We start from the raw sequence: 26,212 nt of genomic DNA on the forward strand, positions 1-26,212 counted from the left end.
CTGACCCTGGCATGAGGTTTGGAAATGCACCAAAAAATGGGAACAGAAGGGAGGGAAAGGGAAGGGGGTTCGTGGGAAGAGAAGAGGTGGGAGCACAAAGATAGGTCGGGAAAAGATGAGAGTTGTTGCCACAAGGCAAAACGGCATTGGTCCAGTAGGGCCGTGGGACTCAAAGATTTGTGTGGCTTTTTTATTTGAGGGCTACCTCTGAGGAACGGTCCTGGGGAAGACTTTCAGAGAGGAGACCTCAGTCTCGTCCCCAGTCCCCAGTGTGCATTTAAGGGCCCAGTCACCGAGGCTGCCCCCACAGAGCTCCTAGGGGGCCAGGGTGGGAGTGAGGGTCACCCAGCAGGTGAGAAGAGACAGAAGGACCCTCTCTCATGCTCCCCAGCATCTCAGAGCCTTCATTGCCTTCCCGTTCCGCTAGGCAGTTTGCAGGGCGCAAAGAGAAGCCCCTGACTCTGCTGGAGTCCTGAGACAGCTAGAGAACCCCTTCCCAGGGGCCCTCTGGGGACTTGGGGCACATTGGAGAGCCCCTTTTCAGGGGTGCCTCTCAGGATCTGGGGCATGCTGGGGAGCCCCTTCCCAGTGCTGAGGTTGGGAGTAAGGTCTGGGTCTAATAACTCAGTTTCCCACCACAAATCAGGCCAGACTCTGATGTGTGGGTTTATTCACCCAAAACCCAACTGCCAAGGCCAGCATTCTTGGTCTTGTCCCCAGTTCTGTCCCTAGAGATCTCCATGGAGGGAACCTTTGCCTTCCCTACCTCCAAGTGAAGAGGTGGCAAATAATACAGAATTGGATTTCCTGTGCAAACCCACCGTGAAATATTTATGAAGCATGACTTGAATAATTAATCGTTTCTCACAAATTTAAAACATGTCTCTGTATCATCCTCTCCTCACCCTAGAATAATTCCCCCGCCCAGCCCGCCACTGCAGAGCCAACAGGGATTACTCACTTCCATCCCTTCTAGAACCCCACCCACAGGCTGCCAGAGAACCTCTTCTTCCCATGTTGCTCCCACCGCCATCTACGGGAACTTGCGTGGGTTTGACTCTCTCTAGGACCACCCTTGCCTTGCACAGACTGCACTCTCTTTCCCTTCCAGACAGTGGGACAGAGGCACCATCTGTGGGAGGTGACCCTGAGTTACAGAACCAGAAAACCAGCAGGCGCCTTTGAGATAACTCGTTTTGACCCAGCTCTCCGATTTTATGATCAGAGAGGTTACGAGGCTTGTTCTGGGTCACACAGCAAGATCTAGGCAGAGCTGAGAAACGAAGTCTCTTCCCACAGCCTCACCCCACCCTTGCCTGGGTCTCCGTTTGGGCCAGGAGCAGCTCTGGAATGAAGCATTCCTTCGTTTTATGGGTGCCAGGGGGATGCCGGGCTCAGGATCTGCAGGGACCGGGTGGGCGGCAGGGCAGGTGGGCCCCTGTGAGCCGCGGTCAGCGAGTCACGGGGGCTCCTCCTGTCCTCCCAAGGTGTTAGGGATTGAGGCCTCTCTGTGGGGAGGTGGCCTGCCAGCTGGGAGCCAAGTAAGTTCAACTTTTGGTGCAGAATTCTTTTTTTTTTTTTTTAAAGATTTTATTTATTTATTTGAGAGAGAGAGAGAATGAGAGAGAGCACATGAGAGTGGGGAGGGTCAGAGGGAGAAGCAGACTCCCCACCAAGCAGGGAGCCCGATGCGGGACTCGATCCAGGGACTCGATCCAGGGACTCGATCCAGGGACTCGATCCAGGGACTCGATCCAGGGACTCCAGGATCATAACCTGAGCCGAAGGCAGTCACTTAACCAACTGAGCCACCCAGGCGCCCTGGGTGCAGAATTCTTTAAGGGGCAGGGAAGAGAGAAATCTTCATTTAAATGCAGATACAGGCTTCTCACCTGGGACTGAGGAGAGTTTTTTCCATTAAAATGCTAATGAAAGAACAAATCGCAACGCCAAATCCTCAGCTCACAGGTGCCGCCTCCCCTCCATCCTCACTCAATCCACTGACCCTTCTTCACTTCTCCTCCTGGGTTTTCCTGGGGCCTTCAGGACCCATCGTTCTGGCCTCTGGGTGTTTGGGCAGCTCTCTGGAAGAGGCCTGTGGAAGGAGCAGATCACCTTCCCAAAAGCAATTGGAGAGGTGGTAGAGTCAGGGCTCTGGAGTCAGATCTCAGACGTGCCACTTTTTAGCTGTGTGACCTTGGGAACTTTACTTCACTTCTCTGAATCTCTTCTGTAAAATGGGTAATAATACCTACCTTGTAGAATTGACTGGGCACATACCTTATATAGAGATGAATGAAGAGAAAGCCTGCCAGGTAAAACACCAGCACACAGCAGCTGTTATTATTACTGTTATTAATAGAGAGGTGTACACTCTCAGGGTCCAGAACACGGCTTATCCACACAAGCCCAATACGACTTCGTGGGCTCGTTGGGAGGCCACCGTTACTGAGCGGCTCTGGGAGCAGGGTGCTGCCTCTTCAGACCCCGGTTGTGTCTCAGGCCAGATCCTTTCCTGAACAGACACTGACTCTCTCGGACCTGAAGCCCAGGCGGGGGCCCATGTCCGGGGGCACCCAAGTGACCATCACGGGCACCAACCTGAACGCGGGCAGCAACGTGGTGGTGATGTTCGGGAAGCAGCCCTGCCTCTTCCACAGGTAACTCACCTCCAGGCAGGCCTCGGGGGCTCACAGCCCAGAGGGTGGGGTCCGTAGGGCTGCCCCAGGGCTACAGACTTCCTGAGCTCACCTCTTGGAAGTGCTTTCTCCTCCCTGAGAAAGTGGCCATTCTCTTTGAGGGGGCATGGTATGGGCATACCTGACTGTGGATGTTTTGGGCTCAGTCTGGAGACCTGCCAGGCAGCCCTTCCTTAGTTGGGCCATTCATTGCTATTGCCCACCATTTAGCCTCTGTGCCCCTATACCAGCCACTGTACGGAATCCTAGGGTTTCCCAGGACACACTGGGGAATCTAGAGCCCCTGCCCCCTGCTGCAGAGCCAGCTGGGACTGCTGAGCCCCCTACCCAGCTGGCTGAGGTTGAACCTCCCAAGGGCAGCTGGCTTTCTCTCCCCTGGCTCCACCGTCCAGGCTCAGAAGGGCACACCTTTGATAAGCCAGGAGCCTGGAGGGTAGAAGGCAGGCAGGAGGTTCATCTGATGCAGGACTCGGAGACGTGGTGGGGATGTGACATTCTGCCGGGGAGCTTTTCCCGGGACAGAGCTATGCTGAGGCCTGTGGCAGATCGGAAGTCAGGCCAGGGGTAGAGAAAAAATTGTTCTGACACTTGCTAAAATAGTGAAGAAGAGTTTACTCAGGACTATTGCAGTAGGTATCAAGACTATCACAATGGGGAAAGAAAGAAATCAGTCTTGACTCCAAATACAGCAAAGACAGCTGGGGATTTACAGCCAACCAGCAGAGCGAGGGGGTCACTGGTGTGAAATTACTAAGAAGCAACAGCAAGAATAGGAAAATTCTTGCTAAACCGACTTAATAGGATTCTTGCTGCAGGCCGGCCGGGGTGATCAGGTATCAAGGGGGCGGGGGGACTCTGGGTGACCTCACTTTGCAGGATTCTTGCTAAAAATGGGGTTTGGCAGGCCCAAGACAGGGCCCAAGGATGAGGCCTCGTTGAAAAGTGGTCTCAGAGGAACCTGCCTATGGGTTTGGTGCAGGAGAGAGTCTCTGTCAGTAGTTCCTGGAGCTTTCCACCTGGGGCAGTGCTCACCGTGGCCTCTGAGGAGCCTGGGAACAGGGAGGGGTGGAGGGCCCTAGCCCCGCCTGGACCCTGGTCTCCTTCAACACTCGGGAGCCCAGCTGCATGTCTGCCCTCCCTGCAGACGCTCTCCATCCTACATCGTCTGCAACACCACATCCTCAGATGAGGTGCTGGAAATGAAGGTGATGGTGCAAGTGGACAAGGCCAGTATCCACCAGGACCTGTTCTTCCAGTACATGGAGGACCCCACCATCGTGCGCATCGAGCCAGAGTGGAGCATAGTCAGGTAGGCGTGGCCCTGGTTGTCCTTCCTTAACTCTCCAAGAGCCAAGGACAGTCTTGGGGCCCAGTTTTTCTTTGAGGACTGATGAATTGGGGTTGGTTCAGAGCACCCCCCAAATCAGACCTTCCTGCCAGGGTGCCCTCCTTCTACTGAGAGTACCTCCAAGTGGGCCCTGACCCCAGAACCCAAGCTCCAATCAGCAAGAGCCCATGGCCCCTCATCTGAGGATTTGGTGCGTGCCCCTGGAGGCCATGATCCCATCACTGTGCCCCTGGAGGCCGTGAACCCCCAAATATGGGCGGTAATTCCAGTCCTGCCGAGGGATGGAGGAAAAAGAGTAAGATCAGATCCAACTTCTCCTTGGCCTGCTCTTAAGCAAAAGTGTGTCCTGACCACCAGGGTCCAGTGCAGATGTCCATCCTCTGGGCTTCTGTAACCTCCTGCCATGCCTCCGTCATTCTCTGTCAGGACCCCGAGTTGTCTGCTTGCTTCGTCCTTTCCTCTACTGCAAACTCCTCAAGCACAGGGACTGAGTCTTGTTCTTTCCGCCGCCGGCCAGCACAAGTATAGAGAGCGCATGTCCTGGGAGGGAGCTGGGTGTGTGCTCTTATAGAATGACCCTCCAGGGCCACCTCTCGCTCAGCCAGTCACAAGCCAACTTGCACCAGCTGCATACCTTTCTGGCCTCCCCTCTTGAGAGATTCACCGGGGGCTTTGGAGACTCCACGATCCCTGGGGACCCTCCCAGTCCCCCACTTGGTGGGGCTCTGGAGTGTGACATCTCACTTCAGGGGCGGAATTGCAAGCATGCTGTTCCGGTCCCTGAAGGATACATCGTAATGGGAAGGTGCAGCAGAGAGCATCCCGACAGCAAGGCCCCTGCTGACCACTGGGAAACTGCTGTATCAGGGGCTGAGGGGGATGCAACAGGGCTTGAGGTCAGAAAGAGTGGGCTTAGCCCAGCTGAATGACCTTAAAGGTGACTTAACTTCTCTGGGCCTATGGTTTCTCATCTGTCAACTCCCTCCCGGGACTCTGGGAGGGCTAAGCCGGATGCATAGGCACAGTGCAGCGCCTGGCTCAGCTCTCTCCCACTGCCCCTGGCCCAGTCCTCAGCCCTCCCCACTGTTGGCTTCAGTTCTAGAGGGCGTCTGGCATCGAGGGGAGGGGGAGAGCATGAAGATGTGGTCTCCATGGCTGAAGCAGGAGTCAGGGACCTGTCCAGTCCAGAGAATAGTCTTCTAAACTAGGGGTCAGCAGACTCCAACCTGGGGGCCAGATCTGGCCATCTGCCTCCTTTTATGAATAAAGTTTTATTGGAATACAGCCATGCTCATTCGTATATGTTTTGTCTTTAGCTGCTTTCTCACCACAGCAACAGAGCTGAGTAATTGCAACAGACCATATGCCCTGGGAAGCCTAAAATATTTACTCTCTGGCCCTTTGCGGGGACGTGTGCGACCCCCGGCCTTACACCCATGAAAGGCACCCTTCGTGGAGATGAGATTGGCTTGTTCTCACCTGTTACTCCCTAAGACCCACACTTTATAAGCATTGGCCGTGTTTTTAAAGTAGATGACTACAAGGCACAGAAAGGGGGAAAGCGTCTGTAGAAAGCACTTCTGGGATTTGCCCCCAGGGCCTGGTGAATCCAGGAAGTTGGTGTAGCCCTTGGTGTAGACAAACTCTGCAGCTCCCTGAGGAGGCCTGGTTTAACTCAGTTCTTCCTCAAGTCACCAGCACGGAAATAGAGACATCGTCCTTCCTGGCACTCAGTAGCCGACCCTGAGTCACGTTCATAACCAGTGCGAGGTTGGAAGCACGTTCTGGGCCTGCCAGCCGGCTCCAGAGTTTTTGCTGCAGTGAACAGATTCTCTGAGGGGTGGGGCCCTGCAGAGCGTGGCTTTGCACCACTCACAACAGGCTGGGCTGCTCACCAACAGGGATAGGGGGTTGAATTGGTGATTAAGAAGATTGGGAGATGGCCAGATAGCAGAATCTCATTCTGGAACACCGCCATGGGCAGAAGAGCCTGTCTGGGTTTTACAGAATCTTCCGGCGTGTGCGAGTGTGAGTGTGTGTGTGTGTGTGTGTGGGAGTGGGGGACAGGTGGAGAGCAGGGAATAACAGGGAGTACAGAGATGGGCAGAGGCACAGAGAGGGAGACATGAATATGGGTGTCACGGATTCTTCACTCACCAAGCTTATAACTAACTGTTCCAGATAGTAGGATTCTTCTTGAAGATACTCTCTGGATTGTGGAGAAAGTGACTTGTCACTTTCCTTTGAGTAGCCCCCAAGGAAGATAGCTCTTGCCTCGGGTCAGCTTCTCAGAGCCCTGCATACAGCAATTGGCATCGAGGTTTTCTTTGGAAAGTTACACAAAGAGGAATCTCCTGCTCCTTCTTCCTCCATACCTGGCTGACATCCAGGATACAGGAGACCTGAGTCCCAGAACATTTGCTGTTTGCACCACGAGGTTCCTGGGTGTCTGGGCCTCTGCCTTTCCCAGATCTCAGCAGACGGAAGCTTCCAAGGTGAAATTGTAGTGATTCCTAGGGAGGAGACTGTGCTCAGACCCTGGATGGTTTAGTGGGGAACATCTTGGAACAGGGCTTTCATTAGGCCAAGGCCAGGGTGGAAATCTCCCTGTGACTGGTGAGGGCTGGGGGAGAGACACCAGGGGGCTGCAGAGAAGCATCCGACTCAGGTCAGGAGGCTCCAGAGCCTCCACAGGCGTCCACACTCCAGATGCGCTCAGTGCAGGATGGCCACAGACATCTGGTCATCACTGCTGTGATGAGTGATGGCTGCTGAGAGCTCATCCTTATTCATTCAGTTTGCCATCATTGTCCCCGTGAACATTATCATGCCTCCTGGTTATCATGGCCTTTAATGTCGGAGCTCAGCCTGATCATCATCATCATTGTCATCAAGCCCCATTGCTACTCCTATCCCTGTGTTGACATGCCTCCTTGTTTCTCCCCCCCACCCCCGTCAGTGGAAACACACCCATCGCCGTGTGGGGGACTCACCTGGACCTCATACAGAATCCCCAGATCCGTGCCAAGCATGGAGGGAAGGAGCACATCAATGTGAGTCCAGGGAGGGCAGGGGGCATGAGGCTGCCCACTCAACATGTCACTTTCCCAAAAGACATGGGGCGTCCTGAGTAGGGCAGGCCACCCAGACACAGATGACCCATTGCATGTGACACCCCGGGGCACTGGGATGGTGAGATGAGGAAGGAGACATGAGGGCATTTTCATACTTTGGGGTACAGGCCTGGAGGAGCAATTGCTTTGGGGGGTTCTAGGGTTTCATACCCTTATTCCTCCATCTTTCAGACCCCCAGTGCTGCCCCTTAGCTCAGAGATACCCCCGTCACTTGCACACCCCCTGTGGCCACTGCAGAGGTGGGTGCTAGCTGCGCAGTTTACTCCTTGAGTGGCCAGGTTCTGTGGTCCTGGATGCAGAGGGGCAGCGACCCATCCCTAACTGTCCCGTGTCAACCCCATGCTGTATCCCAGCATGGAGGGTGCCCTGCTGGGTGTGTGGGGCTGTGTAGGTCCAGACGCTGCATGGTCTTGCCTCTCTGGCCCCCTCCAGCTCTGTGAGGTTCTGAATGCTACTGAGATGACCTGCCAGGCTCCGGCCCTCGCTCTGGGGCCCGACCACCAGTCCGACCTGACCGAGAGGCCCGAGGAGTTTGGCTTCATCCTGGACAACGTCCAGTCCCTGCTAATCCTCAACAAGACCAACTTCACCTATTATCCCAACCCTGTGTTCGAGGCCTTTGGGCCCTCAGGAATCCTGGAGCTCAAGCCCGGCACTCCCATCATCCTGAAGGTAGAGTGAGGTCGTAGGCAGCAGGCGGGAAGCAAGGAGGCTGCTATGGGGAACGGGGAGGCTTGTCAAGTCACAGAGAGAGGCCCGATTTCATCACTGGAGTCCAGAGCATGGAAAACACTGGCTCTGGGTTTGGACTGAGAGGCAAACTCTTTAAAGGCCATGGAGACCTGATCAGGGCAGCTGGATCCATCCTAGCCATCTGACTCCCAAGCTTCCTTTGTCCCCAGAGTCCAGGACCTGGGAGGTCCAAGGCTCATCCTGCTTCCTCCCGTGTAGCCCTCCGCAAGCCACAGTAGAGGGTTTCTTTGGAGCATGGGTAGCAGATTACTTGTAACTCCTGTGACAGTTTGGAGTCAACTGGTGGTGATTGACCATAGCTCTGTGTTAAGAAGGATTCTGAGGTGCATTTGGATAAGCTAGAGAGTGCCTTGATTACTGACTCCCCACTGAGGAAAGGGGAATGGCAGTGTAGGTGTCATGGGGTTTGGGGACTTACTATGGAAGGTGGCCTCTCCAGCACTCGCCAGCAGGATGGGACCTCTGGGTGGGGGGACGTGGCAGCCAGCCGGCAGCTATGGTCCTGACTCTGCGGTGCAAACCAGGGCTTTCCTGTCCCTCCAGGGCAAGAACCTGATCCCCCCCGTGGCCGGGGGCAACGTGAAGCTGAACTACACTGTGCTGGTGGGGGAGAAGCCGTGCACTGTGACGGTGTCCGACGTGCAGCTGCTCTGCGAGTCCCCCAACCTCATCGGCAGGCACAAAGTGATGGTGAGCCAGCCGGGGCCCCGTTCCGGACAGGGCAGGCACTAGGGATGCTAGAGCATGAGCAGACCAGGAGGGGATTCTGGCTGGTGCCCCAATGACAGCAAGCAAAGCAACATGAATGATGTGTGCGTCGCCTGTTACAGGCGAGAAACCCTTGCAGGAGGGGACCGTGGTTGGCCCGAGGAGGTCCATCAGATCATGCTCTGTGTCTCAGTCATCCGTCCTTTGCCGGGGATGAAGCTCAGGGAGCCACTCACCGAAGTCATGTCAGACTTCTTTAGGTCCCAGCTGTGTGCTCTTTCCTTATGAAGATAACCCTAGTCCTGGGTACTGTGCAGCTTCCCGTCTCTGAGCCATCCAGACACCCTGCTCAGGCCCCACAACCCGCCTCAGCTGTCCTTACAGCCAGTGACGACTCTCCTCCCCGGAGCCCTTTCCCCGTCCTGCCCCGTGGCCAGTTCATCGACAGCCCCGGGGCGGCTCCCCGCACTGCTCTGCGCCCGCTCCCAACTCCCTCTCACCTGCTGTGTCCCCAGGCCCGCGTCGGTGGCATGGAGTACTCCCCGGGGATGGTGTACGTCGCCCCAGACAGCCCGCTCAGCCTGCCCGCCATCGTTAGCATCGCCGTGGCCGGCGGCCTCCTGGTCATCTTCATCGTCGCCGTCCTCATCGCCTACAAACGCAAGTCCCGCGAAAGTGACCTCACGCTGAAGCGGCTGCAGATGCAAATGGACAACCTGGAGTCACGAGTGGCGCTCGAGTGCAAAGAAGGTACTTGGTGACCCGGGACCACAGCCCCACGCCCGAGGCTGTGCGTGCGCGTCTCACATGGGCGAGCGGGCTGGGCACCTGCGGGCAGTGCTGGGGGCCGGGCGTCTGACCTCTGACTCTGGTCTCCAAGCTGCGTCCAGACCCAGCCCATATCCCAGCAGACGCAGCCCCTCCCTGGGCGAGGCCGCCCTCCCCCCCCCGCCCTCGAGGTGCCCCCCTTCCCTCTCTCCCCAGGTCAGCAGCGGTCCTTTCAACCCCCCAAGGGCAGTCTGCAGCCCCGAATCCTGGCCGCAGGGGTTTGATGCTCTCCACTCAGGGAGAGCTTAGCGGGTCTTGACATGCGGCGTTCAGCAACCTTGAGCTCCCTTCCTTAGGGAGGACAATACAGCCGTAGCTCTGATTTAAGATTTAGAAGGAAGAGGGTTTCACAGCTTATATTTTTAAAAATTACCAACACCACCATGATATGAAATCAGCAGCACTGAATCCAAGAAGGAAATTTAGGAGTCAGACTCTTGTCGCCCCAGGATATCATTTCGTGAGTCACCCTCGGAGGGTCTGAGTGGGTTCTTTGCTGTAGATTTATTCTCGGAGTCAATCCAGCCTGTACCTGAGGCCCTCCCATCCTCACCAGGGAAGCCGTGGCTCCGTCTGATGGGGAAGTGGGCCCGTCCCATCCCTTCACTACATCCTTAGCTGTCAACACAGCATCAGCCTTGTGGGACTGTTAATTACTGCTTTTTATTATATTTATGCTGCTTAATTTTTTTTCTCCGCAATGTACTCTTCCCTCTAATTAGGTGTAGTGATTAGAATCTCTTTTATGTGTGGCAGGCACGAGGCTTTGAATGTTGGAGGCGCTTAGTGACTTGAAGGAAGGCTGCAGACCGATAAAAAGCCAACCCCCTCCTTCTCCTCCCCGCCAGCTGAGCACCCCAACCGGGAGGGGGCAGAGAGGGGAATGCCAAGCCAGGTTCCTCTCAGACCATTCTGGAGAAGGAGAGATGAGCAGCCGGACAAGGAGTACAGCCATAGAGTGTCCATGGAGGCACCAGGAGAGGGCCTTGGCTTCTGGCTCAGGGGAGAGCTCTCCTGCACGAGTGGGCACAGAGAGAGATGTAAAGCAGAGCACACGGAGATTAGCCTTGAAGGCATTTGTCAGGGGAGCCCAGAGCTGGCCCTCGGACATATAAGGGGCAGCTTGGGTCCAGGGAAGGTGACGCCCCAGAGACTTGGCAGTAAGCCAGGCATCACCTACACACAAACCCAGAAGAGGCCCAGCCTAGGCCCTTCACTGCCTAAACTTTACACACATGTGCATCACTGTCCCACACACTCACCGACGTACACACACACTCGGACGGTCACACACACCCATGAATCCCACACGCACGTGACCCACATTCCCACACACCCATGCTCCTCACTCAGTACATACAGGACTGCTGTTCCTCAGTGCTTTGGGCGACAGTACAGGCCAAAAACCGTACCGACTCCTTTCATACACACGAGGGCGCACACACTGGTGTAAGTTCCACTCGGAAGCGTGAGTCACTTGCCTTGAGAGGGACCCTGTGCGTCCGGGTGACCAGGGGTGCAGGAACAGAGCAGTCCAGGGGAGGCCTGCAGGAGCCTGTCCGGGGGGCCAGGTGGTGTCTTGTTCTATCAAAGAAGCAGCACTGCTATTCTCCAGAAGGCCCAGAAACCCGAGATCCGGAGGCCCAAGTTGGCACTGTGGGGTGCAGCGGGGCCCCCGTCCACAGTGCCTGGGCCCACCATGTTGTGTTCGTGTGATCAGCAGAGCCCACGAGATACTTTTCCCCGATTCTGGTGTTTATAGAAATATTAAGAAGGATTGCATAATCAGTGCCCGCTGGCTGTTCTTTGCCAGCATGGGCTAATCCATCCTGGTTGGGTGCGAGGACGCGTGTCAGAACGTGTGTGCACGCCCAGGGGAGAGGCGGAGCAGGAAAGGGCCTGGCGCGGCCTTTCTGACTGCCTCCCAGGGCAGAGGGCAGCCTGGGAGGAGGGCTGTGCTCAGGACTGAGCGTGATCACAGCTTCGGTGCCGTGTAACCACCTGGGCCATGTGCTGGACTTTCTTGGGGGCCAGAGGGAAGGGGGTCTTGCAGCTCCATGGTCATCGGGGAGCCTGAGCTGCCTCCACGGACAGCCATGCCCACATGCAGATCATAAATCACCACTGAGTGGCATCACCTTGAGGAAGGAAGGATAAAGATACGCCCCACAAATGTATCCGGAAGGAATATGTTAGTGTGGCGGAGGCTTCATCTGGCCCCACTGGTGGTTTGATGGTTCCAGCTGCCTGGCCCAGAACTGGGAGTGCAAAAGAAATTATTCTTAGCTTTTCAAAGGAAGACCGCTCCAAAAATGCAGAATTGGGAATAGACCCCCCACCCCTGGAACCTCTCCCCTCCCTCCCCCGTCTCTTGATAGGGGTGTCCCCCCACCCCCAGCATATTCTGCAAACCAAAACCCTTCATCTTCAGACGGGGAGGCACTTCAGATGCCAGCAGCAGGACAAATCGGTGGACAGCCCACCCCCAGCCATGCTTTGGAAGGGATCTGGCCCAAGACTTGCCTCCTTGTGCCACATCTTTCTCCCCTTCCTATGTCCTTCACCCCAGCCACTTAAGACATCCCGCGTTATTCCTGCACACCGGCGGTCCATTGCCCATGTCTCCCAGGGGCCTGGGTGAGGGTTCCGAGCATTCAGACTCAGGGTCTGCCCCAGCCGGCATTCTCATGGGCTTCCCTTTGTACCAGCTTTTGCCGAGCTGCAGACAGACATCCACGAGCTGACCAGTGACCTGGATGGAGCTGGGATCCCCTTCCTGGACTACAGAACCTACACCATGCGGGTGCTGTTCCCCGGGATTGAAGACCACCCGGTGCTCCGGGACCTCGAGGTGAGAAGCAGTACCCACGACCAAGCCTTGCTCCGTCAAGGTGTTAGTGTGGAGAAGGGTATCGGTGACCTTCAAGTGCAGCCACCTTGTTGGGAGGTGAGAAAGCTGAGGCCAGGGAGGGGACGTGATTGACCCGAGTCGCCCCCCACTTGTTGGTGCCAGCCAGCCGGTCCCTCTGCAGGAAATGGGGCCAAGCCAGGGAGGCTCTGAGCAGAGATGGGAGTAGATTTGGGTCCTAGAGGTCATGGATCCCTTGAGAATTGAATGGAAGTTGAAGGAAGAAAACTTTACCTACACGCAAAAACCAGACAGTGTCGGGAGCTCATGGCCCCCTGTTTAGGAAACCACGGTATAAGGGATTTCACCAGATAGTTGGTGCCCAATAAGTATATGTGGGAAAGATAAGGGATGCACTGGGGAGGGAGGTGGGAGTGTGCATGATAAGAACATCGCTGTCTTTTGTACCAGCAGGACCTCATCTTTTGAACATTTTATCCCACTTACTCTCTAGCATGGTATCTGGCTTATGCAAATGCTCATATTACGCTTTGTTCCAAAAGGGATTTGGGATGACTCATAAAGATAACTACCAGAGAAAAGTGAAAAATACAAATGAGGAAACCAGGGCAAAATAATAATCATAAGGAATAATCGCCATTAGTTGACGGCTCACTAATCTCCGGGTCTGGTTTTAAGGACTCCAGGTGTATGTGTTGATTTAATAGCTCACAAGCGGGCTGCAGATGGTGCGCTCATTTTAGAGGCAACAAAGCTAAGGGCACTGGGGCCACCTGCTGGGACGGGGCAGGGCCAGGATTGGAGTCCCTCAGTTAGACTTCAGGGTCTGTGCTCCCCACGCCAAGACCTTGCACGTCGCTGTCGTGCCTTACGGCTCTGGACACTTATTAGGATGGATCAAAAATCTCCAGCCAAAGCAACAACAGAGAATAAGACTAATTCCAAGATGTATAGCATCTATAACATTGCAACAGACCCATCGCTCAGCGGTCGCACAATTTTGCAGGTACTGACCCCTGTGGGAATGTCTGCGTAGGCAGTCCAAGGGGATGTGGAGGCCCCTCTACAGGCAGCAGAGCAAGGCCCCAGGGGCTTCGGGGCCCACATGCGTTTCTCCATAATTGTTCAATGCGGTGTGTGCGTGTGTGTATGTATGTGCACGCGTGCGTGCTTCCATAATGAGGTCAAGGGCACTTCTGTCCGGAGGAGGGTCCCCTGGGCTCCTCAGTGGATAGATACCCAGAGGCACTTCCAGAGGCCGTAGATGGTGGGCTCTGTGTCCTCACTGAGAACACACCTCTCCCTCTGTCTGCACGTCTGCTTGTGTGTGTTCATGTCTAGGGTATACGCGTGTGTCCTATATACAGATGAAAACACTGTCTGTATCATGATACTCTATCCATTCTCTTGGTCTCACTCTTCTTGCCCGTGCCCTCTCTCATTCTCACTTGTTTTTCTCTTCCATTTATCTTTTTTCCAGCCTCATTTTCACTTGCTTCAAAATCCCAGGGTGTTTAGTCCACTGAAGACTATGCATTTTCCACATGCACCTGCATCTCCAGAGATTCTCAGACTCGCAGGCCAGTCTTGGCACTAGTTTAACACACACCCAAGGACAGTACACTCCCAAGGACTGGCCAGGGCAGTGGCAGGAGAGTTATAGGGCTCATTCTTCCACAGGATCTCATGGGCGGTTGTGCGGGTTGAACACTGCAGTGCTCCAGATGGCATCATTCATATGTGACACCTCTTGGAGTTGTTCAGTGCACAGCCTGCCTCACTGTCTACAGCAGCCCTGTTCCCCGAGGACCAGAATACAAATGATTCCTTCTCATTGCCCTTCTGAACTATACCAAGCCCCTTGCTGAAAGCTGGTGGAGTCTCTACCCAGCTGTACTTCTCCAGGCTTCCCTCTAGGGTCAGTTTCCTGTGAGAAGCAAGACGGGCTGCTTCCCAACTCCTAGCCTTATTCTTCAGTGAGGCACACAGCCAGGAACCCAGCTCAGCAAGCCAGACTCAACAAGCAGAAACCCCCAGCACCCTCACTCCTGCCCTCGGAGCCTTGCGTGGAGCCAGCTCCCTGCTCCACTGTGCGGCTCTGGTCCTGCCTGCCTAGCTCCCTGACACGAAGCACCCCCAAACAGAGGCTTCTGGGGCAGCACACTCCACTCTCTGCCAGAAAACTGCAAGAGCTCTGGTTCAGCACCGACTTAGAGACTAATTTCTGAACTTCACGGTGACGCCAGCTACCCCATGGGCTGAACACACAGGAGGGCACCCCCAGAGCCACACCACCAGGAGTCACTGACTCCCCTCGTCCATCTGTCTGGCACAAGTGTCAGATGAACCCAGCCCCGGGAAGGCCGCAGAAGAAGGCCTCTGCGAATCAGGGCTGCTGGGTTGCAATCACGTGAGCAGCCTGGATGACGGACTTGCGAGTCGTTCAGTGCACAACCACAGACTGTGGGTAGATACCCCGCCCCTGCCCCAGACCGTTCCTTTGGCCCCCGTTACGTATTACATCACGTCCTACAGTGACCTTATTCCTCATCTGGCGTGTTAACGTTTCCCCTCACACCCGAGGCTTCTCTCTTCTTCCTTGCCTTCATCACGAGGGGAGACTTAGTTCCCTGCTCATGACGGAGTCAGAAGCCGCCTTTGCACACTTCCCTGAGCTGGAGCCCACAGGATGGCCAGGCTCTGAGTCAAACAGGTCACACAGCTTTTCTTGTTTCGAATTGGGGTAAAATACGCATCACAGAAAATGGACGATTTCCACGATTTTTTACATGTGCAGCTCAGAGTCAGTAAGTACATTCACACTGTGGGGTGACCATCACCTCCATCCATCTCCGGAAGGTTTTCATCTTCCCCCAGTGAAACCCTGTCCCCGTTAAACACTAACCCCCCATCCCCTCCTCCAGAAACCACCGTTTCACTTTCTGTCTCTATGAATTTGACGACTCAGGGACCCTCATGTCAGTGGAATCATATAATATTTATCCTTTTGTGACTGATTTACTTCACTTAACAAAGTGTTCTCAAGGTTCACCCATATTGTAGCATGTGACAGAATTTCCTTTCTTTTCAAGCCTGAGTGATAGTCCGTTGTATGGATGCACCACGTTTTGTTTATCTATTCACCTGTCAGTGGACGCTGGGCTGCTCTGGGCTACTGTGGATGCAGCTGCTAAGAACATGGGCGTACGTGTATCTGTTTGAGCTCCTGCTCCCAGTCTTGTGGGTATATACCCAGAACATACGACTTTTCCTTTCCATGAAACTCGCTAATTAATTAATAGAAATCCACTTTTACTATCGCACATTAGCCCGGGGCTATGTGAGATCCAGCATCCCATGCAAGATACAGGGATCTTGCCTGGACTGTTCTTTTCTGATTTGTTTCCAACCCTGTCTTACCACTGGAATAGTTTCTCCCCATTGGCTTTCTGAGTATGGAAATATTCCCAGGAAAGGCACTGACTAATCTAAAGCAATGTTTCCCGACATTTTCAGCCATGCGGCTAGCTGCCCACTGGTTGGGTATGAACAGTAGATGTGTGAGAAGAAGGAGGTGTTCTCTGGCTTTAGTCTGCCCTGGACATAGGCCACCAGTCCCCCCTCTTTTGTGACCATCTGGTGAAGGCCGGGCATGTGGGAAAGGGGCTATCTAGGCACTGGGCACACACCGATCCTTTATTTTTTTTTTTTTTTAAGATTTTATTTATTTACTTGAGAGAAAGTGTGAGCGAGAGAGAGAACACAAGCCAGGGGCACCAATCCTTTAAAAACAGGGAGCGAACAGTAACCACACACCCCATTCTCAACCTATCCGTGTCTCCTAAACTCTAACCTGTTGGGTTACAATTAAAATTTACTATCCAGTTTTATACTCACAGGCTTCAACTAAATTGTCGAACCAACTGGTGAACAAAGACAGTCTTGTTTCAGAGTGGCATTTGCTTAGGGAGGCAGGGGGTAGCCAGTTACAAAGGGGCATTGTTCCGGATACTCTTGACCAAGATACTCCACTTCCATCTCCCCCTTCATAAAATGGGGAGAAAAGTCCTACCTCCCACGCCCCCAGACACTGGGCCAGTGTAGCCATTGTCTTGGAAACTCCTGGGCACGAGGGGTCGGTGAAAAGCCTCCAGCAGAGTAGAGGCAGGTAATAAAACTGCTGTTAAGGGCGCACCGTGTGTCCCGAGCACTTTACATACATTATCTTATTTAATACTCGTAAAACATTATGACGGGAGCACTCATACTCTCATTTTACAGACAAGGTAGTCGAGCCCAGACGTGACAGAGCTTTCCTCCATGGAGGAGGCAGTTAGTCTCTCTGATGGCGAACCCTGGGCTGCTGGCCTGCATGCCGTGGCCCCGTAGCTGGCTTTGCTGCACCTTCCGTCCCAGGGCCCCAGGCCTTGGTGCCCAGAAGGCGTGTGCAGCCAAGCCATGAAGTTCAGAGCACGTCCTCTTACCAGACGTGCCACCTGGCCAGCCCTCTGTCCTCCTCTCCTCTCCAGGGGCCCCAGTGCCAAACCCGGCCATGGCTCCTCTGCCCTGGATGGCCAGCCTGAGCTGCCAGGCTCTCAGTCACCTCCCAGGCCCTGGAGTAGAACTAGCTGTGGCAAAGGATGGGGAGGTTGGATAGGGACTCGGGAGCCAAACATGGGTTTGGAAATCCAGCACCTTCCTGTACCAGCTGGCTGGCCGTGGCTCCTACAGTAGCTTCTGTGAGGGGCAGTTCAGAGGGCACAGTCACTCTTGCAAGGTCTTCAGCAGGCTTCGATGGAGTGACAAGTACAGTGTGCAGCACTGCGCACTGCTCATGGTGGGTGCCGAAGAAGTAGTGATATCTATCATCAGCAGGACAAGTTGTGGAGACGTTGCTCTGGGGGGATTGAAGGACAGAGGAAGTAAACTGTGCACACGTGTGTCAGGGGTGGTCCCAGAGCTGGGAGGGAGGTCAGCGGGACACACAGTCTACCCAGACGGCTGGGTAGACTGAGGCCGGCTGACAGCAAGGTGAGGTTGCCTCCTACCCTTGTCCTTCCCTTGCCGGCCCCCATGGAGTGGGGAATGGGGTGGGTGGTAGGCAGGATGAAGCTGAGATTGGGCCCACCACAGGGAAGGAGGAGTTTGCCAGGGGTGGCCATGCAGAGAGCCGGAACATGCTGCAGCCAGGCCCTGGCTCCGGTGGGTTCCCATCTCTCTCCAGGGTGCTGCCTTCTGACAGGGTCTTCCGGAGGGGCCTGCTGCTGACCTTCTGAGGGCAGGCCTGGGTCTGACTGGCCTGTCTCCCGCCTGGGCCTTGCCCTGAGCCTGGAACACAGGGGAGCTCAATGCGTGAGCGGAACGAACGTTCCAGCTCTGCATCTGCCCCCTCCTTGGACCTGGGGCAAACAGGGATTCTCTGGCCACCCATCCCCCCCAGTTTCAAGCTTCTGGAGTCAAGTGGGATGAAACTGCTGCCATTCAGTAAACACGACTGTGTGTCCGGCTTTTGACACACCGTCTCCTTCAGAGCTCACACCAGCCCCGAGATGGCAGGCCGTGGCGCCGACCGCCCGGGTGCACGGCTCGGCCCTGACACGTCTCTGTCTTGGGATCTTGGGAAAGCCCCCCACTGTCATGAGGCCCTGGGATAATACTGGGACCTACCTCGTAGGGGGTCGTGTGGCATAAATGGGTCCATAGTTCTAACGCATGTAGACAGCGCTCAGCAGAGGACGATCGACATACGCACCAGCTGTTGAAGGAATGGCGGAGTCGTCTCAGGGCCCCCGAACCAGTATATGACTGTGACAGTTAACCCAAGCTCCGCTGGCTCAAACTGCATTCTGCACTACCGCATACAGGCTGCTCCTTCCCGAAGACCCCCGCAGGGGAGACACAGCCCCCGCCATGGCACCTCCTTTGGAGGCCCCTGCCCCCCCAGTACCCCACTCCACGGAGGGTGCCCTGCTCTGTTCTCAGACGGCTTCACCTTGATGCCAGAGGCTATGTTTATTTGTTAAGCAACCTTTTTGTTTTATGGAAGAATGCATACAGAGCAAGCAACGCACACATTGGCAGAACACAGCTCAGAGCATTTTCCCTGAGTGAACACAGCCATCCAGCCAGCACACACATCAGGAAGCTGAATGCTACCAGCCCTCCACAAAAGTCCCCGAGTGTCCCCTTCCAGTCCCAGCCACCCCCCGGAATCACCATTTTCCTGCCATCGTTGATGGTTTTTTAAAATCTTTATTTGAAGGGTATTACACGAATGGCCCTCTTCCTTCTGATTTTTTTCATTCAATGTCTGCAAGATGCATCCCCGCTACTGTGAGTGGCAGAAAGCCCTTCATTCCCGTGGCCGTGTGGCTTCCTGCTGGGTGAATATGCCGCAGTTCCTGGAGCCATCCGCTGTGGCCGGGCATCTGGCTGTTTCCAGTCTGGGGAAAGAGCTGCTGTGTCCCCGCGCATCTCAGAGATGCGTCCTCCATGCCTAGCTCGGTCGCTGGCTAGTGTGTGCTGAGCGGACGGTGCCCTCATGCAGGTGCCTCCCGATGAACAGAAGATGCGGGCAGGAAGATAAAACCTTCTTCCTCCCCTTTCCCTGGGTCTCAGAGGAGTCTCTGGGAAAACATCAGACACCAGAGTCAGTCAGGGAGCACCTGAGAGACTGGTGGGCTTAATCTTCCCCTTTCCTTGGGTGAGTCACTTTGGGCCCCCAGAGAAGTTAATGGACTTGCCTGAGGTCACACAGGTTGGGGGTGACAGAGCCTGCGTGGACCCCATGAGTCCTGACTCTGAGGCCACACTGGTCTGTTAATGGGATCCACGTGGCCGGAGAAGAGTCAGCATCAGGTCAGCTGGAGACTCAGGTGTGGTGATCCCTCACCCCTGGGGTCACTGGCCCCAGCCCCCAGCCTCCTGGACACCCCCCGGGGGGCTGCCTGTGATGCTCATCTGCCACGGTGCGGGGCCCCTCACCAGCTCTGTGTCACCGTCAGGGAAGAGCTCAGGCTCCCACGTGGATGGGGATCCTCGGTGCCGTTCTCTCTGCGCCTCCCCTGATTCAGCTCCAAACCAGAGGCAGGGAGCCGCCGCGGGGGTTAAGTAGACAGCACGGTGCCCAGCACCCGATGAGGGCTTGGTGCTGTTGGCCAGGTGGGGTGAGTGGCGGCGGGGGCTGGGGCGGCACGCATGGCCCACCCCGTGGGGCAGACCCCGGGCCCTGCTGGCAGTCAGGACTCCCCCCCCTCACCCCCCGCCCCGGGGGCTCCTCCACAGGTTCCGGGCTACCGGCAGGAGCGCGTGGAGAAGGGCCTGAAGCTCTTTGCCCAGCTCATCAACAACAAGGTGTTCCTGCTGTCCTTCATCCGCACCCTGGAGTCTCAACGCAGCTTCTCCATGCGCGACCGCGGCAACGTGGCCTCGCTCATCATGACCGTGCTGCAGAGCAAGCTGGAATACGCCACCGACGTGCTGAAGCAGCTGCTGGCCGACCTCATCGACAAGAACCTGGAGAGCAAGAACCACCCCAAGCTGCTGCTCAGGAGGTGAGGGCGGGGCCGGGGGGCGGGGGGTGGGGAGCGCAGGTCAGAGAGAGAGCCCATTCGGCCTGGATCTTGTGCCTTCTGGGGAGATGGGGGCAGAGCTCCTGGAAGTTGCTGTCAAGTCCCCCAAGGTGAGGACTGACCTGCCTGGAGGCCAGGGCCCGCCCCATGCCCTCTTGGAAGAACCTGTCTGCCATGGCCCATCTGCTTACCCTGCTGTTTCTCTTTGGCCCCCTACATGCACTCTGCCTTCTCCTCTCTCTGTCCTTATGCTCCCTGATCATGACCCCTCCGACTGGAATTCTTCTCTCTTGGACTCTTCAGAGGTCATTTTTCCAGCCCCTGCCCTTACCTAAACCAGAACATGAATTAGGAGAGATACCCCAGGGCCTCCTGCCTGGGGACCCGCCTCAGCATCTCAAGATGGGAAACTTGAGTTCCAGGCAGCTCTCCCTGCTGTCTGGGACCAGCAGGGAAGCATCACCCGGGAACTTGCAGGTAATGCGGAATCTCCGGTCCCAGCCCACACCCACTGGGGCGGAATCTGCAGGCTCCCAAGACACCTCGGTGACCCAAAAGTTCTGTTGAAGTGTGAGAAGCCCTGGGCCAGCCTGTGTGTCCTTGCCTGACGCACCTGCTGGAGGCTCCATGCGGGTCCAGGGCGCTCCACCCCACCCTGTCGGATGCCTCACTGGGGAGACCCAAATGTCCACATGTGACCACCGAGCCATATCCCGTGGCTTCGGCTTTATAGGACACAGAGACTCCCTGACTCCCTCCATGCTGCCCTTCACATCTGCCTCCTCCCGGAAGGCCATTTCTCATCCAGGCCATTAGCGCACTGTCTTTAGCCTTTGTGCGGACAAAGCTGGAAAGCTCGCACGTCCGGCCATCACTCCCCGGCACCGTCTGCCTCTGCCTCTCTTCTGCCTTCTGTCCTCGGTGTCTGGGTCCGAGGCGGGGCCTCCTGCTTGGGCCAGTGGCTAGAGGTGGCTTTCAGAAGTGTTTACCTCCGGCTTTTCCCCGGTGCACTGGGCATCCGCCCGCACAGCTGTGAAAGGCTGCTACATGCCGGAGCAATCATCCAGCTTTGGAAACAGCAAGGTAGATCATTTTGATTTTTGTTTTACTTCCACCATGCAGCCACCCACCGGCATAATTCTAGGGTTGCCACTGCCTGCCAGAGCTCCCACCAACAATTTCCCGGTGTGGCCTCGCTCTGGATCTGTGCGTCTCCACCTCTTGGTTGCCACCCGCTCGCTCCCAGATGCTTTCTCTCCTTCCGCCCTCCTCCATCTCCCTCTCTTCCTCTTGCCCCCGGCTGGCCCCCTCACTTCGACAGTCTTCCTTCTCGACTCCTCCTAGTTTGCTTTGGAGCTGGCAACTGCCCAGCTGCCGTGGGATTGTAGCTATTTGTGTCTCCCGCCAACTGCAACTTCCGAGTCTATCCAAACATACCTGGGTGGGCCGGTTGCTCTCCGGAGCTGGCCCCACGCTCAGCGCAAGTTTGAGGCCCGTTTGTTTTCTCTACGTGGATGCAACCCAAAGGGTCTTCTGGCCCTACCCCTGCTGCTGTGGCTTCCCTTCCAAGGTAAAAGGATAAGTGGACTTGGGTAGCAGCACAAAGGATGCAAGTTAGACTCAAGAAGGCACTTCCTATCATTGCAAATGACACACTAGCAGCGTTCCAGGAGGAGTTCCAAAGGACTTTGAAATAGGATAATTTGGGCATCGCTTAGGATGAGCTAGGTATGCAGCTTTAGTCCGTGTCAGCTCTGGGAGTCTTTCGCTTTAGGTGAGGGGATCAGTCTAATCTATCTGGCCTTTGTCGCCTGACCCACTTCTCCTGCCACCTTCCTTTCTATCCACTGCCCAATTAATATCTCCCGAGGTTTCTCGGTCTTCTTTTTTCACCCACCCACAGGAACTAGAAAGTTCTCTAAAGCTGTCCCATCCAATGTGGTAACTGCGAGCTACACGTGCCCATTCAAATGCAAATAGTGAAAGGTGAAGAAAATGTAAAATTCAGCTCCTCAGACACACTAGCCACATTTCGAGTGCTCCGTGGGGACCTATGGCTGGTGGCTACCCCACTGGACAGCGCAGAGGGTCTTCACCATCACTGCAGAGGGTGCCGAGGGACAGAACTGCTCCTGCACATTCCCACCGAACACCCACCCGGGAGCCTGACAGCAGCATGTCATCTCCCGGCTTCCGCAGGCACAGCTTGTCTCGTCACTCTGCGGTGTCTAGGAGTCCGTGGGATTCAAGTATTCTTTAGGATCTCAGGATTTGGCCCGAAAGCCGTAAGCAGCAAGATCAATGCAGGGTCATTCCCCCTGCGCTCTGACCAGCTTCTGTCTTTATCTTGCTGTAACAGGACTGAGTCGGTGGCCGAGAAGATGCTGACCAACTGGTTCACCTTCCTGCTCTACAAGTTCCTCAAGGTACGATTGGATGTGGGCTATCTCTGGCGCTGCCTGTTACCCACCCCCCAGCTTCCCTGCACACCCCAAAGCCCACATTCCCCAGGCCTGACTCTTAGAACCCCACCAAGAAATGCAGTCCCCCTCGTCACTGTCACTGTCACCGAAGGGGCAGACTCCTGACTGTCTCAGGAGACAGAGCCCACACCCGCCCCCACCACCCCGTCAGTCCTGGCATGAGAGACAATCCCCTGTCCTACAGGCCACGGGGAGAAGAGCCCATGAGAGGACCCCGTGTGAACCCTAAAGCCAAAGTCCCTATGTAAGCTCAAAACAATTCACCCCTTAGTTCCCTGCTTTCCCTCTTCCTCCCCCCTCCCCCACCTCTCCCAGTCCCAGACTCCCCGAGGCTGATAGGGTCCCAGGCAGGTACCACGGCCCCGTGTGGCAGCAGATAAGCCGCCCATGTGCCTGGGCAGGGGAAGAGCTACCCGACTTCCAATTATGAGCTTGCTTTCTGAGGACTTTGCAGCCCCGGGACTGACTTCTGTCTCTGACAGGCCGCAGAGGAAGCGGCTGGAGTGAGGTGGGGAGAAGAAACAGAGAGGGGACAGGAGGTGGGGAGGTGAAGAGGAGAGGGCAGACAGGAGAAGACAGGTGGTCCAGAGGAAGGGGGAGTTGACAACAGAGGAGGAGCAGGAGCAAGAGAGAACTGGAGCAGAGGAGTGGAAAGCAGCCCTTCAAGAAACAGGCTCTGGGAAGTTGGTCCAGAGTCCGCCCAGCACGGTTCTTCTCTGCGTCCAGGAGTGTGCTGGGGAGCCCCTGTTCTCGCTCTTCTGTGCCATCAAGCAGCAGATGGAGAAGGGGCCCATCGACGCCATCACAGGAGAGGCCCGCTACTCTCTGAGCGAGGACAAGCTCATCCGCCAGCAGATCGACTACAAAACCCTGGTAAAGCAGCCTCACGGTTTTGCCCCATGCCCCTGGTAACGGGGCTGTGGTCCCGTGCAGCCCCTGCCCAGCAGAGGGGACGGTGGAAACGCTGAAAAGCCACCTGGCCTGGGTTGGCCTGCTGCACAGGCCCAGCTGGTTGTCCCACCCAGGCCTGTCACCCCAGACTCCCCTAGGACCCCCACACCAGGGCACCTGGATTTGGGGACCGGTAGCTCAGGCACATCTGAGCAACACTTCAGCAGAGTCTAGTGTGGTTCCAAGCCAGTGCGCTGAACGTGGGGTCATAAGCCCTCACCAGCAGCGGGCGGGCGGATTGCACTCAGTGAACTCCTCATCGGCTCTGCCAGGGTGGGGAGGGACACTTCCATGCAGAGCAGGTGGGGGCCCGAAGGAGAGGAAACCAGAAAGAGTTCTTTGTGTTTCAGAAGCCCACCTCTGCCCACGGGTCTAAGGTCAAATACCCCCATTATCTGAGAATGTGAGGCCGGATTCGCCTAGTGATTAACGCCTTTGTCCAGGGAACATGGGGATTCCCTCTGTCAAGGTTGGACCCCCTCTCTGATAGCAGCTCTCACCCTAGGAGGCAGCCGAGCTCCACACAGAGGAGCATGAGGTCTGGATTGGAGCCCTGACTTGGCTTCTGAGCAGCTGGGTGATTTGGGGCAGGTCCCTCAAATCTCTCCGAGCTGGGGTGTCTTTATCTGAAAAAACGGAGGATAACACTAGAACTTATTTACACAGGGATAAATAATAGTGCATGCCTCCCAGAGTTGTCTGGAGGATGGACTGGGGCAAGGCGTGCGAGGCAGGGAGCACAGAGTAAGTGCCCAGTGCTGCTCACGGAGGCCCTGCCACCGCTTTCCCGTGCCTGTCTGCCTCTCTGCTGGCTGTCACTGTCCTTCCAGGCCAGGGCGCTCACCCTCACTCTTGGCCCTTTTGGACGGATGTGTGATTTCCCACCAGGCCTCCGCTAGGAAAGGGGAGAGGATGTGAAAGAAGGAGGTAGAAAATAAGATAGCAGGTGTTTGGGGTGAAGCATGGGTGGAGACAGAGATGGGGGTGTGTGTGGAGAGAAAATAGATGGGATTTAAATGCACTTATGGGGAGGGGCGCCTGGGCAGCTCAGTCAGTTAAGCATCCAACTCTTGATTGCGACTCAGGTCAGGACCTCAGGGTCGTGAGATGGAGCCCCATGTTGGGCTCCGCACTGGGCATGGAGCCTGCTTAAGATTCTCTCTCTCTGCCCCTCCCCCCTCCGTCTCTAAAAAATAAAATAAAATAAATGTGCTTATGGGGAGATGAGACCCACACAGGCAGGGCCAGGACAGGGCAGAGTGGGGCTGAGCAGGGCAGGAACAGTGAGCCCAGGGTAATCCCAGACCCCAAGGAGAGCAGGGAGACGGTCCCTCCTGGCTGGGAATGATGGGGCGTGAGGCACCTTTCCCCCTCCATCTTCAGCAGGCTGGGGGCTCCCAGTGGGCTCCCCTGAGGAGGCTTCAGAGGAGCAGCTGTGACTGGGGACCTTGCTTCCTTACAGTCACGTTCTGCTCCGGAGGAGACAGTTAGAGGCTCTGATTAAAATGAGAAAGGGTGGGGGTGGGGGTGGGGTGAGGAATCTTCCCAAAATAGAGACCGGAATAGATTTTTAATGAGCTAGAAGTACCACTGAAAGTCTCGTGCCTGGTCTCCCCCCACCCCTTCCTTTCCCATCCCATCCCCGTTCCTCAGGACCGAATCCAGCACAGTGAGCTGAGATGAGGCGCTGTCCCCAGATGGGCAGCAGCCTTGACTCCAGAGGCCAGGCTGCTTTCAGATGATGGGACTTAGGGTCCCTGTAAGGAACGTGGGGTGGGTCGGGAGAGCGCAGCCATCAGGTGGATAGCCTGGGGAAAGAGACATCTCGAGGAGAGGAGGAAGAAATTGCGATTGTTTTGCCCAGGGAAGAAAGGGCTGCAGGGAGATGTAAGGCCACCTCAGGCCTGAGAAAAGGACCTCAACAGGCAGAAGGTGAGCAGCCCCTGGCTGGTGAGGGAAAGAAAGAAAGGGAAAGCTAGAGGAGCCCTGGACAGTGTGGGCCAACTGATGCTGTCGTTGTCCTGGGTCGGAGGGATACCCGAACGGAGAAAGGTGCTGAGAGGCTCAGGGCCGCATCACTTTATAGCTAGGAGCCCTTCAGTTGCGTGATTAATTGGCTTGACACTAGAACTTGAGCTCCCCTGTTCTAGGGCCCTGCTGCTGGGAGTGCCTACTGGCATCACCCAGGAGCCTGTTAGGGGGTGCTCCCCCGGGAGCCTGTGAGGTGCTGGGTGCTCGAAGCAAACAAAAACCCCTGAGTGATTCTATTCACATTAAAACTTGAGAAGCACTGAGCTAGCAGAAAAAAACAAAAAAGACAAAACAAACACCAGGCAGTTTGCTCAGAAACTAACCAAGGGGCACAGGAATGGGAGTGGGGAAGGGACGTTCTGGGTGGAGCTGTGGTTTGGCCAGTGGCCAGGAAACCCCGTCCCTCAGAATGGCTACCGGCTACCGCTTCTTCTCCGAATGCCCTGAAGCATCCCGTGGGGTTCTGCTAGGGCCACCATGAACCCCTGAGGCAAGTAGAAATGTCAGAAGGGCATACTCAGGGGGCAGCCTCTGCCTCAGGGTCCCTCAGGGGAGGATGCCCAGATAAGGCTGCGTTGCTGCTTGGGGGAGGCTGAGCCCAGGGCAGCACAAAGTGACAGGCTGTGCTTGGCCACGGAGGGGGCAGCAAGGGTCCCAGAAAGCTTTAGAAGGATCGGCTGAGAGAGGGCACTCAGAAGGGACCCACGGTCCAGAGTTCCTTCCACCATTGTTTTCAGTTTAGGACATTTTGAGGGTGAGAGTTTGGTTTTGTAGATTTAGGAGGTTTTTTTCCTGCTTAATGGAAGAAGCATGTTCCCATGTGAGCTCGAAGCAGT

At 55.8% G+C, this 26,212-nt stretch overlaps 1 protein-coding gene across 1 annotated transcript in view; it reads left to right on the top strand.

Annotated features, from left to right (window-relative positions):
• Positions 1–26,212, top strand: part of PLXNA4 (plexin A4) — a 409,078-nt gene that overhangs the window by 348,972 nt on the left and 33,894 nt on the right. Inside the window, exons 15-24 of the mRNA XM_081800079.1 lie at positions 2,524–2,660; positions 3,844–4,008; positions 7,007–7,100; positions 7,615–7,854; positions 8,479–8,625; positions 9,159–9,393; positions 12,180–12,322; positions 19,625–19,893; positions 22,271–22,337; positions 23,121–23,267. Of these exons, the coding sequence (XP_081656205.1) occupies positions 2,524–2,660; positions 3,844–4,008; positions 7,007–7,100; positions 7,615–7,854; positions 8,479–8,625; positions 9,159–9,393; positions 12,180–12,322; positions 19,625–19,893; positions 22,271–22,337; positions 23,121–23,267 (1,644 nt within the window). The remainder of the gene's footprint in view (positions 1–2,523; positions 2,661–3,843; positions 4,009–7,006; positions 7,101–7,614; positions 7,855–8,478; positions 8,626–9,158; positions 9,394–12,179; positions 12,323–19,624; positions 19,894–22,270; positions 22,338–23,120; positions 23,268–26,212) is intronic.

The sequence above is a fragment of the Leptonychotes weddellii genome, chromosome 12 (assembly GCF_054177405.1).
Source record: "Leptonychotes weddellii isolate Sample4059 chromosome 12, ASM5417740v2, whole genome shotgun sequence".
Classification (NCBI taxonomy): domain Eukaryota; kingdom Metazoa; phylum Chordata; class Mammalia; order Carnivora; family Phocidae; genus Leptonychotes; species Leptonychotes weddellii.